This window comes from Chiloscyllium punctatum, chromosome 29 (assembly GCF_047496795.1).
Source record: "Chiloscyllium punctatum isolate Juve2018m chromosome 29, sChiPun1.3, whole genome shotgun sequence".
NCBI classification, from domain to species: domain Eukaryota; kingdom Metazoa; phylum Chordata; class Chondrichthyes; order Orectolobiformes; family Hemiscylliidae; genus Chiloscyllium; species Chiloscyllium punctatum.
The window spans coordinates 61644130-61659653 of NC_092767.1; the positions used below are offsets into that span (position 1 = coordinate 61644130).

The following is a 15524-nucleotide window of genomic DNA, read 5'->3' on the forward strand; positions in this document are numbered from 1 at the left end:
GGGAGAGGGGGGAGAGGGGGAGAGGGGGAGGGACTCAGTGAATTTAATACAATCGTCACCAGGTAAGTGGCAAGACTGAGAAACTGGTATGGGAATTGATAATGTGCAAATAAGCATCATTATGCATTGCAAACCAATCACCGAGCTGACTAAGGTGCCAAACAGCCTATCCAAGACCCAGTTGTTCTCAATGTCTAAGCCACTCATCTTTTAAATAATTTCTCTTTCATGATGGTGTGTGCAGTATCTTCCTTGGTACAGACAAATGCAAAGCACTCTGAATTCCTCAGCCACGTCCTCTGCTTTCATGCTTCAAGTCTGTAATTGAGCAGCTCTGCGCCCCTTCCTATTTATATACTTCACAGAAAACTTAGTGATTCCCTTTTTAGGTTAGTTGTCTTCTTCTTCCACACACACTTATTTGTTTTCTCACTGGGCCTTTGGACTTTCTATATATTCAGCCTGGCTCTCCGTGGTATTACCCACTTCATAGATGATGAAAACAGAGCTCTTGGATGTTTTTAAGGCAGAGATAGATCGATTCTTGTTAAGCAAGGTGAATGTAATCCAGAATAGGTAGGAATGTGGATATGAGGTTACTATCAGATCAACTGGGGTCTTACTGAATGGTGACACAGGCTCAAGGGACTGAATGTCTGACTGCTACTCTATTTTTGTACGTCATTTATGACCCTTTTCTCTGTTTCACTCTCCCCTCCATCACTTCCTTCATCCAGGGAGCTCTACTTTTCTCCCTTATGGAAAATCATGACTGCACCCAGTTTCTTTAAAGGCAGTGCATTTTCTGCCACAATTATTTTTTTGCTCCAGATTTCTCATTACCATTTTCCATAGCTAACCAAAATGTTTGATGTTGTGGTCAGTGACCTGACATCAATAGACAAGAGACTAGAAAAGCACAAGCAGGTCAGACAGCATCAGAGGAGCAGGAAAGTCAATGTTTTGGGCTGAAACCCTTTATCAGCATTGGGCAGGGGAGGGGAGCCCAGAAGTAAATAGAGGGGTGTGGCTGGGGGGAGGTGCAGGGAAGGTATTTGGATTAGTTAGTGAAAAGGGCAGAGTGAATGGGTGAGTAGGAAGATGGAGATGGAGATGGGCAGGGCAGGGCAGGAAGGTGGACAGGGGATAAGGCTGGAGTGGAAGGAATTTGAAGCTAATGAAGTAAATATTGAGGCAGTTGGGCTCTAAGCTCCCAAGGCAGAAATATCAGGTGTTGATCCTCCCGTTCACATTTGGCCTCACTTTTGACAGTGGAGGAGTCCAAGGATGGACATGTCACTGGGGGGAGTGGGTGGAGAGGGAATTAAAATGGCTGGCAACTGGAAAGTCGGGTTGGAGCATGCATACAGACCGCAGATACTCTGCGAGCTGGTACCAGAGTCTGCGTTTAGAGGGGACCACATCAGCAGCAATTGTATTATAGCTCCCCTAAGAGGGAAATTAAGAAACAAATTTGTAAAGGAAATCTCAGCTATCTGTAAGAATAATAGGGTGGTTATGGCAGGGGATTTTAACTTTCCAAACAGACTGGGACTGTCATAGTGTTAAGGGTTAAGATGGAGAGGAATTTGTTAAGTGCATACAAGACAATTTTTCTGATTCAGTATGTGGATACAGCTATTAGAGGTGGTGCAAAACATGACCAACTCTTGGGAAATAAGGCAGGGCAGGTGACTGAGGAGTCAAGTGGGGGAGCACTTTGGGTCCAGTGACCATAATTCTATTAGATTTAAAATAGTGATAGGAAAAAAAAGATTGAAAAGTTGAACTTCTAAGTTGGAGGAAAGACCAATTTTGACGGTATTAGGCAAGAACTTTCAAAAGCTGACTGGGGGCCAGACATGCACAGGTAAAGGGACGGTTAGAAAAATGGAAGCCTTCAGAAATGAGATAACAAGAGTCCAGAGAAAGTATATTTCTATTAGGGTGAAAGGAAAGGCTGGTAAGTTTAATATGCTGGATGACTAAAGAAATTGAGGGCTTGGTTAAGGAAAAGAAGGAAGCATATGTCAGGTATAGACAGGACAGATCGAGTGAATCCTTAGAAGAGTATAAAGGCAGTAGGAGTATACTTAAGAGGGGAATCAGGAGGGCAAAAAGGGGGACATGAGATAGCTTCGGCAAATAGAATTAAAGGAGAATCCAAAGGGTTTTTACAAATACATTAAGGACAAAAGGGTAACTAGGGTGAGAATAGGGCCCCTCAAAGATCAGCAAGGCGGCCTTTGTGTGGAGCCACAGGAGATAGGGGAGATACTAAATGAGTATGTTGCATCAGTATTTACTGTGAAAAGGACATGTAAGATATAGAATGTAGGGAAATAGATGGTGACTTCTTGAAAAATGTCCATATTATAGATGAGGAAACGGTGGATGTCTTGAAACACAAAAGTGGATAAATCCATAGGACCTAATCAGGTGCACCCCTGGAACTATGTGAGAAGCTAGGGAAGTGATCGCTGGGCCTCCTGCCGAGATATTTGTATCATCAATAGTCACAACCTCTGGAAGACTGGAGGTTGGCTAACGTGGTGCCACTGTTTAAGAAGGATGGTTAGGACAAGCCAGGGAACTACAGACTAGTGAGTCTGACGTCCAGCGGTGGGCAAGTTGTTGGAGGGAATCCTGAGGGGACAGGATGTACATGTATTTGGAAAGGCAAGGACTGATATGGGATAGTCAACATGGCTTTCTGCGTGGGAAATCATGTCTCACAAACTGGATTGAGTTTTTGAAGTAACAAAGAGGATTGATGAGGGCAGATCAGTAGATGTGATCTATATGGACTCCAGGAAGACAACTGACAAGGTCCCCCATGGGAGACTGGTTAGCAAAATCTCATGGAATACAGGGAGAACTAGCCATTTGGACACAGATGTGTGAAAAAGTTGCCCCTTTTACATCCTTCCCCCTCGCACCCTAAACCTATGCCCTCTAAGTCTGAACTCCCCCAAGCCAGAGAAAAGACTTAGTCTATTTATCCTATCCATGCCCCGCATGATTTGATAAACCTCTACAAGGTCACCCCTCACCCTCCCTCGCTCCAGGGGAAAACAGCCCCAGCCTGTTCAGCCTCTCCCTATAGCTCAAATCCTCCAACCCTGGCAACATCCTTGTACATCTTTTCCGAACCCTTTCAAGTTTCACAACATCTTTCCGATAGGAAAGAGAGCAGAATTGCACGCAATATTCCAACAGCGGCCTAATCAATGTCCTGTACAGCCGCAACATGATCCCCCAACTCCTGTACTCAATACTCTGACCAATAAAGGAAAGCAAACCAAACGCCTTCTTCACTATTCTATCTACCTGCGACTCTACTTTCAAGGAGCTATGAACCTGCACTCCAAGGTCTCTTTGTTCAGCAACACTCCCTAGGACCTTACCATTAAGTGTATAAATCCTGCTAAGATTTACTTTCCCAAAATGCAGCACCTCGCATTTTATCTGAATTAAACTCCATCTGCCACTCTCTCAGCCCATTGGCCCATCTGGTCAGGATCTTGTTGTAATCTGAGGTAACCCTCTTTGCTGTCATCTGCAAACTTACTAACTGTACCTCTTATGCTCGCATCCAAATCATTTATGTAAATGACGAAGTAGGGGGCCCAGCACCGATCCTCACGGCACTCCACTGGTCACAGGCCTCCAGTCTGAAAAACAACCCTGCACCACCACCCTCTCTGTCTTCTACCTTTGAGCCAGTTCTGTATCCAAATGGCTAGTTCTCCCTGTATTCCATGAGTGTAGACCAATGGATTGAATGGTCTCCTGTGTTATAATCATTCTGTGATTCTATGAAATTAGTTGATCTCACTTGGGGCAACGTAATCAACCAAGGTTCTTGTCCCAGATTGTTATCGGATGATCCTGTTGCAAAAGCAGGTAATGAGAAGGAATAAAAATGATGCTCTGTTGTGATCTTTCTGGTTAGTCTGCCAACATTCACTGCCCATGTTATCTATTAAAAGACAATGTTACATGATACCAAAACATGGCAATGCCCACATTACTATTACAAGAAAAAGGCAGCATAAAGGATGAAGGAACCCCACAGCGAAAGTGTTTCTCTACCCGACTCAGTATAAATTTTCTATAAATTTTCATTAAATGATCAGGATCAATTGCTGGCATTATAATTTACATTTAGATGAACAGGCTCATTTTGGGCAAACTTAGGTTTTACACCACAGCTTTATCATGCATGCATCTGCATCCACTCCCGCTACCCCCCCCCCCCCCCACTTCCCCAGAGTATTATAATTAGAGTTGGACTTTAAACAAACATTGTAATCCAGAAGATGAAGTCAGAATGAAGGCAAATAATTAACCCGGATTACAGCTCAAAGTTTCTCAACCTGCCCGAGAACAGAAGTAATGCACTTATTACAGAAAAGAAAGACCTGAAACCAAAAAATACTGAAGAGTGGAGTCAGGATTTAAAAAAGCCTTGTATTAAGAACATTAGCACGGCCAAAGTAAAAACTGAGGGAGTGAGGCAAACAAGAGACTCGGACCATTGACATTATTTTCTAAAATGCCACAAACGCTCGTACTACGGAGACACTGATATGCAATTAAGCACTTGTGGCTATAGCTACCCATGTCTTTCATCTGGAAATAAAAAAGGCCCTTTGGGGAATCAGTCTCTAACACTGTGGTTACAGCACCAGCAGCCTTTAAACTATCGTAATCTTGACTGCACAGCAGGTCTGTCATTGCTGCTGCTTTCGGCAAACCCCAGTCTTTTTCAGGAGGCCCAAGGGGATGGTGTGTGCTCCGAAAGACTCCCTGGGTGCCATGGAACAACAGATGGGAGGTGGAGGCGAGGCAGAAGGCTTGCAGTAATGCAGGCCACACATACTATTGTAGGCATGGTCATTTCAGAGGAGCTCAGATTACAGAGCATAGGGCAATTCACAAACCATCGCATGCTGCCCCTTGATAAACCTTTGCTTTGTAAATATTATGCTGCAGGTACTGTGGAATTGATGGCAGAACGCATCAGACAGATGGGATACAGAGCTTTGCTGTGGGCTTTAACCCGTTACAGACTTGTGTATGTCTGAAACATTAAAGATTTTGTTTTGCAGTTTAGTCACTACCTTACCTGAAGGTGCCAACCTTTGCTGGACCCCAGTTCCCCAGTCAATGAACATAGTTTGTGACTGCCAGCTAACCTGGTGTCTATTTTCCACTCCTGATAAATAGCCAGATCAGAGACCTATAGAAATACTCTCTACAAATCTGCTTTTTGGCTAAAAGCTTCTGACTGAGCATCGTAAACAGAAGGAGGTGGCAGAAAACTCCCTGCCTAAGGTATCTGGTATCTCGGTTTCTTCAATTCACTGAGCTCTGAACATTGACAGAATGACACATGATGATCAAGCTAACAGGGTAAGAGAATTAGAGATGGTCACTCTGTGGAGTGACAGCAACTGGAAAGCAAAGCACATTTGCCGAAATGACTTCTTGAGAATCTCTAACCAGTGTGCAGTCTTTAAAATTAACAGAGTTGAAACTTCAGCTGAGAGAAAATCAGCAACATTTCTCTGGCATCAAGCAATCTCTTCACAACATTTCCGGTCTTTGACAGCTTCCTTAGGTATTCACTTCGCGGTGAGCATAACTGTGATTTTGGAACTGCTGGAGTATTTAGCAGGTCTGACAGAACTTTTTGGAGGGAAAAACAGTGAAGATTTCAGATCCACCATTGCAATCTTCCATCAGAATTGCAATGTGAAACCTCAACTGTTTCTTTCTTATCAGAATATTTTGGACCATTTGAGCATTTCCCACTTCTCTTTTAGATTTCCAGCATCGAGAGTCTCTTATCCTGAAACTTCCAACATTTTAACTTCTTTCAGGAGACACTTTGAATGGAAGCCATAAAATCTACTTTATATAAACGGTAACTATCTAACAAAACAGCCCAATTCACGCCAAAACCCTGCTCAGCCATGTTTTGGTCCTCATTTTAACTGCCAGTGAAAGAGTCCATAACCTGTTCCTCTTAGTCAATATAATCAACGGACCTCACTGCAAAAAGCTGAAAATTCCTTTATTTGAGTTGAAGGGAGAATTGGAAATAACTAGTTTTCCCTCACCAGTTTAAGCACTCTACAACTGAATTGCCCAGTAAGACTCATACCAAGGTGGTCATGATTGTTCACTGACAAATTAAATGTTTTACAATCAAACCTCTTAGAGCATTGTACCATCATGTTGCAAAGACCCAACTGTATTAGTACAAAAATCAAAAAGGCAAAACTACCTTGACATGGTGACCTTCCATATACCGTGTGGCGTCCCTGAACAAACGATACATTATGAATCCATGTGGATCTACACTGTCAATAAGTGGATATGCCGTCTGTAAGAGAAAAACAGAGAGCTGTCAGGCACTGCCATGAAGATTGATTTCAGTTAGCACAAACTGGAATCTAACACAAATAGTTTTGAATCAAACGAGGCTGGTGCTGGTGGTTTGCAACCAACTGCAATCAAGAAACTAACTTGCTGGGATTTGCCAATGGCAGCAAATAGGAAGGTGGTTATCAAGTCATACACCTCAATAAAGACACAAAATTTACATTGCTGGCTGTGCAAGACCCATGACTTTGCAGCTGGGGCCACAATAGAGTGTTCATAGATATTACTAAGCTATCTAACAAAAGATACAGGTGACCCCAAAGGATGCATCCGGCTAGTTTGATGCCACTGTTCCCACCAATCGGAGAGCTGCCACTCCTGGATCTTTGGAGATCCAATTTCTGCAGTCTGAAATTAAGGGACACGAACAGAATTTGTACTGTAGTAGCAATATTAGCATCAGAAAACACAAGAGGTTGTTGTACCAATTAGGCTTACTTCCCCTGATCTTCAACAATGGCCCTGCAAAGTTCTTTCCTTTAAGCACATCTTTAATTCTCTTTTCAAAATATTACTTTTGAATCTTTCCAAAACCCTTTCAGGAAGTGTACTCTGATCATCACAGCACATTACAGATGAAAAAACTAATCTTTCTGTCTGGTTAAATCTTTAGTCTGTGTTCTCTGATTACTAAAGGTTTTCGACCAGTGAAAACATTTAAAACTTTCCTATTTCATAGAAGCCCTACAGTTTGCCGAGCCTTTGGCCTTGATCTTTGTGCCGTTATTATTTACAGGAATAGGAATGCAATTTCCTTGTTCAAGAAGGGGAATAGAGACAACCCTGGTAATTATAGACCAATGAGCCTTACTTTAGTTGTGGATAAAGTGTTTGAAAGGGTTATGAGAGATAGGATTTTTAATCATTTGGAAAGAAATAAGTTGATTAGGGATAGTCAACATGGTTTTGTGAAGGGTAGGTTGTGCCTCACAAACCTTATTGAGTTATAGAGTAATAGAGATGTACAGCATGGAAACAGACCCTTTGGTCCAACTCGTCCATGCCGACCAGATATCCCAACCCAATCTAGTCCCACTTGCCAGCACCTGGCCCATATCCCTCCAAACCCTTCCTATTCATATACCCATCCAGATGCCTCTTAAATGGTGCAATTGTACCAGCCTCCACCACTTCCTCTGGCAGCTCATTCCACACCCGTACCACCCTCTGTGTGGAAAAAGTCGCCCCTTAGATCTCTTTTCCATCTTTCCCCTCTTACCCTAAACTTATGCCCTTTAGTTCTGGACCGCCCCCCACCCCAAGGAAAAGACATCCTATCCATGCCCTTCACGATTTTATAAACCTCTATAAGGTCACCCGTCAGCATCCGACATTCCTGGGAAAACAGCCCCAGCCTATTCAACCTCTCCCGATAGCTCAAATCCTCCACTCTGGCAACATCTTTGCAAATCTTTTCTGACCGTTTCAAGTTTCACAACATCCTTTCGATAGGAAGGAGACCAGAATTGCATGCAATTTTGCAAAAGAGGCCTAACCAATGTCCTGTATAGCTGGAACATGACCTCCCAGCTCCTGTACTCAATACTCTGACCAATAAAGGAAAGCATACCAAATGCCTTCTTCACTATCCTATCTACCTGCGACTCCACTTTCAAGGAGCTATGAACCTGCACTCCAAGGTCTCTCTGTTCAGCAACACTCCCTCGGACCTTACCATTCAGCGTATAAGTCCTGCTAAGATTTGCTTTCCCAACATGCAGCACCTCGCATTTATCTAAATTTAACTCCATCTGCCACTCCTCAGCCCACTGACTCATCTGATTGAGATCCCATTGTAGTCCGAGGTAGCCCTCTTCGCTGTCCACTACACCTCCAATTTTGGTGTCATCTGCAAACTTACTAACTATACCTCTTCTGCTTACATCCAAATCATTTATATAAATAACGAAAGGTAGCTGACTCAGCACCGATCCTTATGGCACTCCACTGGTCACAGGTCTCCAGTCTGAAAAACAACCCTCCTCTACCACCTTCTCTCTTCTACCTTTGAGCCAGTTCCGTATCCAAATGGTGAGATCTAACCTTGCTAACCAGTCTCTTATGGGAAACCTTGTCGAACGCCTTAATGAAGTCCATAGATCACATCTACTGCTCTGCCCTCATCAATCCTGTTTGTTACTTCTTCAAAGAAAATTCAAACAAGTTTGTGAGACATGATAGTCAACATGGCTTTGTGCGTGGGCAATCTCTAATCAGTCCTTGCCTTTCCAAATACACGTACATCCTGTCCCTCAGGATTCTGTCCAACAGCTTGCCTACCACCGTCATCAGGCTCACTGGTCTATAGTTCCTTGGATTGTCCTTAGCACCTTTCTTAAACAGTGACACCACGTTAGCCAACCTCCAGTCTTCCAGCACCTCACCTGTGGCTACGAGTTCTTTGAGAAGGTGACCAAACAGGTGGATGAGGGTAAAGTGGTTGATGTTGTGTATATAGATTTCAGTAAGGCGTTTGATAAGGTTCTCCATAATCGTAAATTTGCGGATGACACTAAGGTTGGTAGAGTTTTGGATAGTGACAAAGGATATTGTAGGTAACAGAGGGACAAAGCTAAGCTGCAGAGCTGGGCTGAGAGGTGGCAAATGGAGTTTAATGTGGAAAAGTGTGAGGTGATTCATTTTGGAAGGAGTTACAGGAATGCAGAGTACTGGGCTAATGGTAAGATTCTTAGTAGTGTGCATGAGCAGAGATCTCAGTGTCCAGGTACACAGATCCTTGAAAGGTACCACCCAATTTGATAGAGTTGTTAAGAAGGCGTACAGTGTGTTAGCTTTCATTGGTAGAGGAATTGAGTTTCGGAACCATGAGGTCATGTTACAGCTGTACAAAACTCCGGTGCGGCCACACTTGCCGAGTATTGCATACAATTCTGGGCACATGATTATAGGAATGGTGTGGAAGCTTTGGAAAGGATTCAGAGGAGATTTACGAGACTGCTGCCTGGAATGGAGGGAAGGTCTTACGAGGAAAGGCTGAGGGACTTGAGGCTGTTTTTGTTGGAGGTGGTGGTTGAGAGGTGACTTAATTGAGACATAAGATAATCAGAGGGTTGGATAGCTTGGACAGTGAGAGCCTTTTTCCTTGTTTGGCTATGGCTAGCATGAGGGGACATTGCTTTGAATTGAGGGGTGATAGATATAGGACAGATGTCAGAGATAGTTTCTTTAGGGTGACATGGTGGCTCAGTGGTTAGCACTGCTGCCTCACAGCACCAGGGACTTGGGTTCGATTCCAGCCTTGGATGACTGTTTGCGTGGAACTTGCACATTCTCCCCACGTCTGCGTGGGTTTCCTCCGGGTGCTCCAGTTTCACTCGCACAATCCAAAGATTGTGAGAGACAGCAGTGGTAACCACTGAACCACCTTGCTGCCCCAAATAGTAGGATCCTAGAAAGCACAGAGTATCAGAGGGACCACAGGGTGCACGACCACTGGTCCCTTAAGGTAACAGAATAAGTAGATAAATTTGTTAAGAAAGGATTTGGGATAAGTGTGGCAGAAATTCTCAAAATTTACTTAGATGTCCACATGGGATGCCAAGGTATACAAGGCTATGTGCCACTGTTGGAAAATAGGACTAGAATAGTTAGGTGGTCGTTTTTGAATGGCACAGGTTCGATGGATCAGAGGGAACTTTTGTGCTGCAAACCTCAATGATGCTATGATAATTAAAATCATGTTTTTAAACTGCATTCTGAACAACAACGACTTCAAATCAACAACTATTGTTGGAACTATTAAACAGATGGGAAATACAGAGTAAAAAATATTTTGTGCTGCAATAATTATGTAGACTCTGCTTGCATGCTGCAATTTAGTAGTGAGATAAGCATGAGGCAATTAGCAAAGAAACCTGTCTTGCTGTACAGACAGGCAGAAACCTGCCGGGCAGGTACCTATCCACATTCATCATTATCTATTCCAGAAAAAGTATATCTGATTTGCTTCACCTAGTTTCAAATCATGCTCGAAAGAACATTGTTGAAATTTAGCTGCCTCGTGTGAAACTGAATCTGTCGCAACAGAGTTTTTTTTTTCCAAATCTCATGTTTTATTAGGCAGGGATTTTCTCAACACTGGTGTGGCATCATGTCTCTTAAAAAAAATACTGTCACCTAGCAGCATTCTTCTGGCTTGCAAAGAATTAATGAAGACGACAGGAGGGAGAAGGGATTTGTGAGAAATAAAAAGAAAATCAGCTGAAGGACAAAGGGAAAAAGATCCAAGAAAAACAAGATACACTTACATAAGGGAAAGAGAGAGAAAAAATAAAAATAAAAAAAGAGAAACGGTTTGGTATAACAATAATAAGCTGCACTGATTTACAAGTACCAGTGTCACTTCGGTTGAAGCAGGCCAAATAAAATCCTGTTTAACCCAGATCTGAGCTTCATGTTCATATCAAATCCATTATTAAACCACAACACACCTTCACATTCCCCACTCCTCCCTCCCCACTGATACTGAAATTCTTCTGTTACTTTGATAAGCACTTCTCCACCATTCTGTCAGGCTCCCATTTGCCAAACGCCCACCTAAAGCTTAATTTCATTTGCTCTTAAACATGCTCACTAACTTAATACTGGTTCCTTACCATCCAATGCACCAAACTTGGTCATTAATTCTCCTTCATGGTTTGAATGTAATATATATAATCAGCTGACAATGTGCTACATGGATGCTAAAGTGGAACTCAACAAAATCCAGGCATAAGCAGGGCTGTGTCTAATTAAAAATGGACTCATTGTCTTCTCTCAGTGACTGATGGTAAAAGGGTGAATAGCTGGGTGGAATTAGTTCTTAACTACATTGAAACCTGCTGTGAAAAACTAAGTGGAAATGTCTTTAGAACACAGTTGCCAGCCTTTACTCTTTCAAATTAAGCTCTCATTAACTAACAAGCATGGCTGACGGAATTTATCTAGCACTCTTACATGATGCTGTTACACAGTCCAGGAATATGATGATGACAACTGCTCTGTACAGTAGGGTTATTGAGGACTTGCAGAGGTCTTTGTTGTCAAACACTTGATGCCACGGTTTGTAGAAGGCTGAGCTGGCACAGCAGTTCCAGCTTTGGATCTCATTCTCAACGATAGCCTTTTGACAGCACTGACTGCCAGGTTATGAGAGATGCTCAATATAGTTTGATTCTCCCTTTCAGCAGGTTTAGGAAGTTGAATATTTGGCTGACCAAACATGGGTCAATGAGAGATTTTGTTTTGGCAACATTCAAGGACAGGCACAGTTTCTTATATCTCGAGTTGAAGAAATCAAGAGTGACTTGCAAATTTAATGCTGTTTGGAAGAAACAAGGCTACAGTCACCTATGAACTGGAAATCATTCATGGCGGTTAATTTAGTCTGAGCATAAAGGTGACTGAGATTGAAGAGCATCTGCCATGTATTCCAAATTCAATGGGAGGTTCATTGAACAAACACTAGTGCCCTTCCTGAAGTCAGATTTGCAGTTAGATCAAGAAGCATTCAGGCAAAAGTCCTCAAACTTAACTACGAGAGACAAGATACTGTCTGGATGGCTAAAAACCATTTCTTTCACCAGGTCCTGTTTCTTCAACTTTCAAATTGCCAGAAAGAAAACACAGCAAGTCCTGTATTCCCACTACCTCATGGAACACTATGCCCTATATGCTCAAAGATCTGTAGGTTGAGAATCAGCCTACTCAGTCACTTGTAGATCCAAGGCAGAAACTCACAAACCTAAATAAGTCCCATCCCATCCTTGAATAGTGAGACAGCTGTTGCTGATGATTTAATTCGAGTGTGTGGTGCTGGAAAAGCAGAGCAGATCAGGCAGCATCTGAGGAGCAGAAGAATCGAAGTTTAGGGCAAAAGCCCTTCATCAGGAATAAGGCTGTGAGCAGAGGGGGCGATGAGAAAACGGGAGAGGGGTCAGAGCCTCATTTCTGGTGAAGGGATTTTTGTCCGAAACGTCGATTCTTCTGTTCCTCGGATGCTGCCCGACCTGCTGTCCTTTTCTAGCACCATACTCTCGACTCTGATCCCCAACACCTGCAGTCCTCACTTTTACCCTGATGGTTTAATTCCAATTTAAGTAAACTTTCCTCATATAGCACACTCAGCCTTTGTTCCTAGCTCATCAACTGCATGGAACACTGCAACATCATTTTCAACATCAATGCCCAAAGCACATTATTAACAGATTTTTAAATTATCTGACTGTCTACTCGAATTATCTTAAGCAAATAGGCTTGTATTACATGGCTATATTTAAGAGACTGCAGTACTCTTTGGGAGGACAGTGGCTCTGCACTGATCTGATGGTACTTCCAAACCAAGAAAAAGAGCTGCAGATGCTAGAAATCAGTTTTTCCAGCAATTTCTGTCTTTGTTTCCAAGTTCTGATGAAGGGTGCAACATTTCAAAGGCATCTAGATGGATAGAATGAATTGGAAGGGTTTGGAGGGATATGGGCGTTGGCAAGTGGGACTAGATTAGGTTGTGCTGTACATCTATTTGACTAAGACGCAAAATGTTAATTCTGCTTTGTCTACACAGATGCTGCCAGACCGGCTGAGCTCTTCCAGAAATTTCTGTTTTGGCTTCAGATGCTGCTTCTTCCCACTTCATATTTACCTACCACCTATCCTATTCAAATGCCAGGCTAAAGAGGAGCTTGTGAATCTAGTAGTAGAGCCAATGAGACTCTGCCAAAAGGTGGGAAAATGAATTTGAACACTTGTACTTATAATTACAATTGGTGAAACACAAAATAGGATCTGGATTTGGCCCTTTGGCACTTCGATCTCGCTCTGCCATTCAATGTGGTCAGACTGATCATCCAAGTCAGCACTCTGATTCTGCTCTCTTCCCATACCCTATAATCCCATTATCCCTTAGAATTCTATCAAAATCCTTCTCGAAAGCAAGGTTTTGGCCTCAACCACCTGTCATGGCAAAGATATACCTGAAACTGCTCACTTGCTGTTAATTGCAGCTGTTAAAATGTAAACACACTCCCCTACTGCATATTTAAGAGTTGCAAAGCCCAGCAAATTAGTGTCTCAAAGAGTTTGATTTTTGAAGTATTTATAGTTAAATTTAATTGTTTCTTTTAGAACATGACATAACCACATAACTGTAATCAAATTAAGATTTAGCAGACTGGTTACATCCAGTATCGCAATTATATATATTTTGCAACTATGCTATTCAGAAATTAGAAATCATAATAACGTGGTTACTTTACAGTTTTGAATAGCAACTGGTTCCCTTTAAAGCAAATCCAATAGTTCACCTTTCCTAACTAATTCACATTCCAGGTGATAGCAGCTCATTCGGGGATTTCAGACTGCTCCTGGTACCTTGCTGTTCTTTGCTCACTTACACACTGGCTGATCCATGTGAACAAGATGAAAGGAGAAAAAAAAATCAACATGAAGAGATCTTCATGTATATTGAAACATATGATGCAAAATCAGCGGATAAACAAAACTCACCATGCCCGTTTCAGTGGTGAAGATAACAATTTCATACAATGGTGCCAACTGCTGGAAAAGGTAGTCTATTCCTGGCCTTTTCTTAAATCTCCAACCTGTGACTAACTTAAAAAAAAGATAAGGGACAGAGTGAGTCAATTAAAAAATCATCAATAAAACGCTTAGTGTTTTGGCTCAATGCTAGCACTCTTTGAAGTTTGAAGATCGATCAATCTAGACAGTAGTGAAGCAATTGAAATTAATCTTCAGATCAAGGCAGAGGGAGGGTTGCAGTGTCAGAACTGCAGTCTTTTGCAAGGGACATTAAAACCAAGGACTGTCTCTCCAATCCAGCGGAAGTAAAAGATCTCAACTGAAAATAAGAGAGTACACTGGTGCCCAAGCCAACATTCATTCCTTAAATCAGTATCACTAAAACAGGTTACCTTGTTACTTGCGTAGAGTATTAGTAGCAATAGTTACCTCTGAAAGCAACAGCTGTCTCAAATAATCTAGATTTGGCAACACAAAAGTAAGATTCAAGGGATATTGTTAAATTGCAACAGGATTACACAGGCTAGCTGGTGACAGGGGACAAATGTAGATAAAGACCAGAAGCAATCAAGCTTTGTTTTTATGGGTCACTTGGTGCATTTCATTAAGCTGTGTTTCACCGTTAGCACTGCTGTTTCATAGAGCCAGCGACCCAGGTCCAATTCCAGCCTTAGGTGACTGCGTGGAGTTTGCACATTCTCCCTGTGCCTGGGTATGTTTCCTCCCACAGTCCAAAGATGTGCAAATTAGGTAGATTGACCATGCTACATTGCCCATAGTGTCCAGGGATGTGCAGGCTAAGTGGATTAGCCATGGGAAATATAGGGTTATAGAGATAGGGTAGAGGGGTGCAACTGAATGAAATGCTCTTCGGAGAGTCAGTGTCGATGTGCTGAATGGCCTGATTGCACACTGTAGGAATTCTATTCCTTGATAGCCAAACATGACATCTAAATTCAAATTGCTATTAATCTGCATTTTTTTTCAAGACACAGATACCAAGTCTTGATTTGCCGATTAAAATCGCCCATCTAGTAGACTACAAAGCTAACTTTCCTTTCTTGACTGTTCAGGCATGAAATTCAAATGGGACAAATGAGATGCATGTCAGAGAAAAAACGACAAATGCAAAAATAAACAAACAGCTTTGGCTTCAAAGACTGAAGTGCTTAGGCACAAGAGCCACAGCTTAGACATCTTTTGCATAGACAATCAACACACAAAGCACCATTACACAGCTTTAACCAGAGTTTATGTAACACAACCAGCCAAGGTGGACTGCAATATCACAGCGATGTTTTGGAGTTCTCACTTTATCATCTTATAAAGTCACAAAATTCCTTATCAGATGTCTTATCTCTAGATATCCAGATTCGTCAAGTTTTAAATAAATCAAGGGAAATAAAATCCAAGTGGTATAAACAATAGGTGAAACACTGGATGGTGAGATAAGGTGGACTACGTTTTAAGAAAATTATCCCTTTGCATTTAACATACAAAAAGACTATACAAGTCAACCCTTTGAAGTGGAGCCT

General features: G+C 42.2%; 1 protein-coding gene across 3 annotated transcripts in view; it reads right to left on the minus strand.

Annotated features, from left to right (window-relative positions):
* timm50 (translocase of inner mitochondrial membrane 50 homolog (S. cerevisiae)) overlaps positions 1–15524 on the minus strand; it is a 164507-nt gene that overhangs the window by 21182 nt on the left and 127801 nt on the right. For all 3 annotated transcript variants that reach the window (XM_072549212.1, XM_072549211.1, XM_072549213.1), the window contains 2 exons: positions 13957–14061; positions 6296–6394 (listed from right to left, as the gene is read on the minus strand). In XM_072549212.1, coding sequence (XP_072405313.1) covers positions 6296–6394; positions 13957–14061 — 204 coding nt within the window. The remainder of the gene's footprint in view (positions 1–6295; positions 6395–13956; positions 14062–15524) is intronic.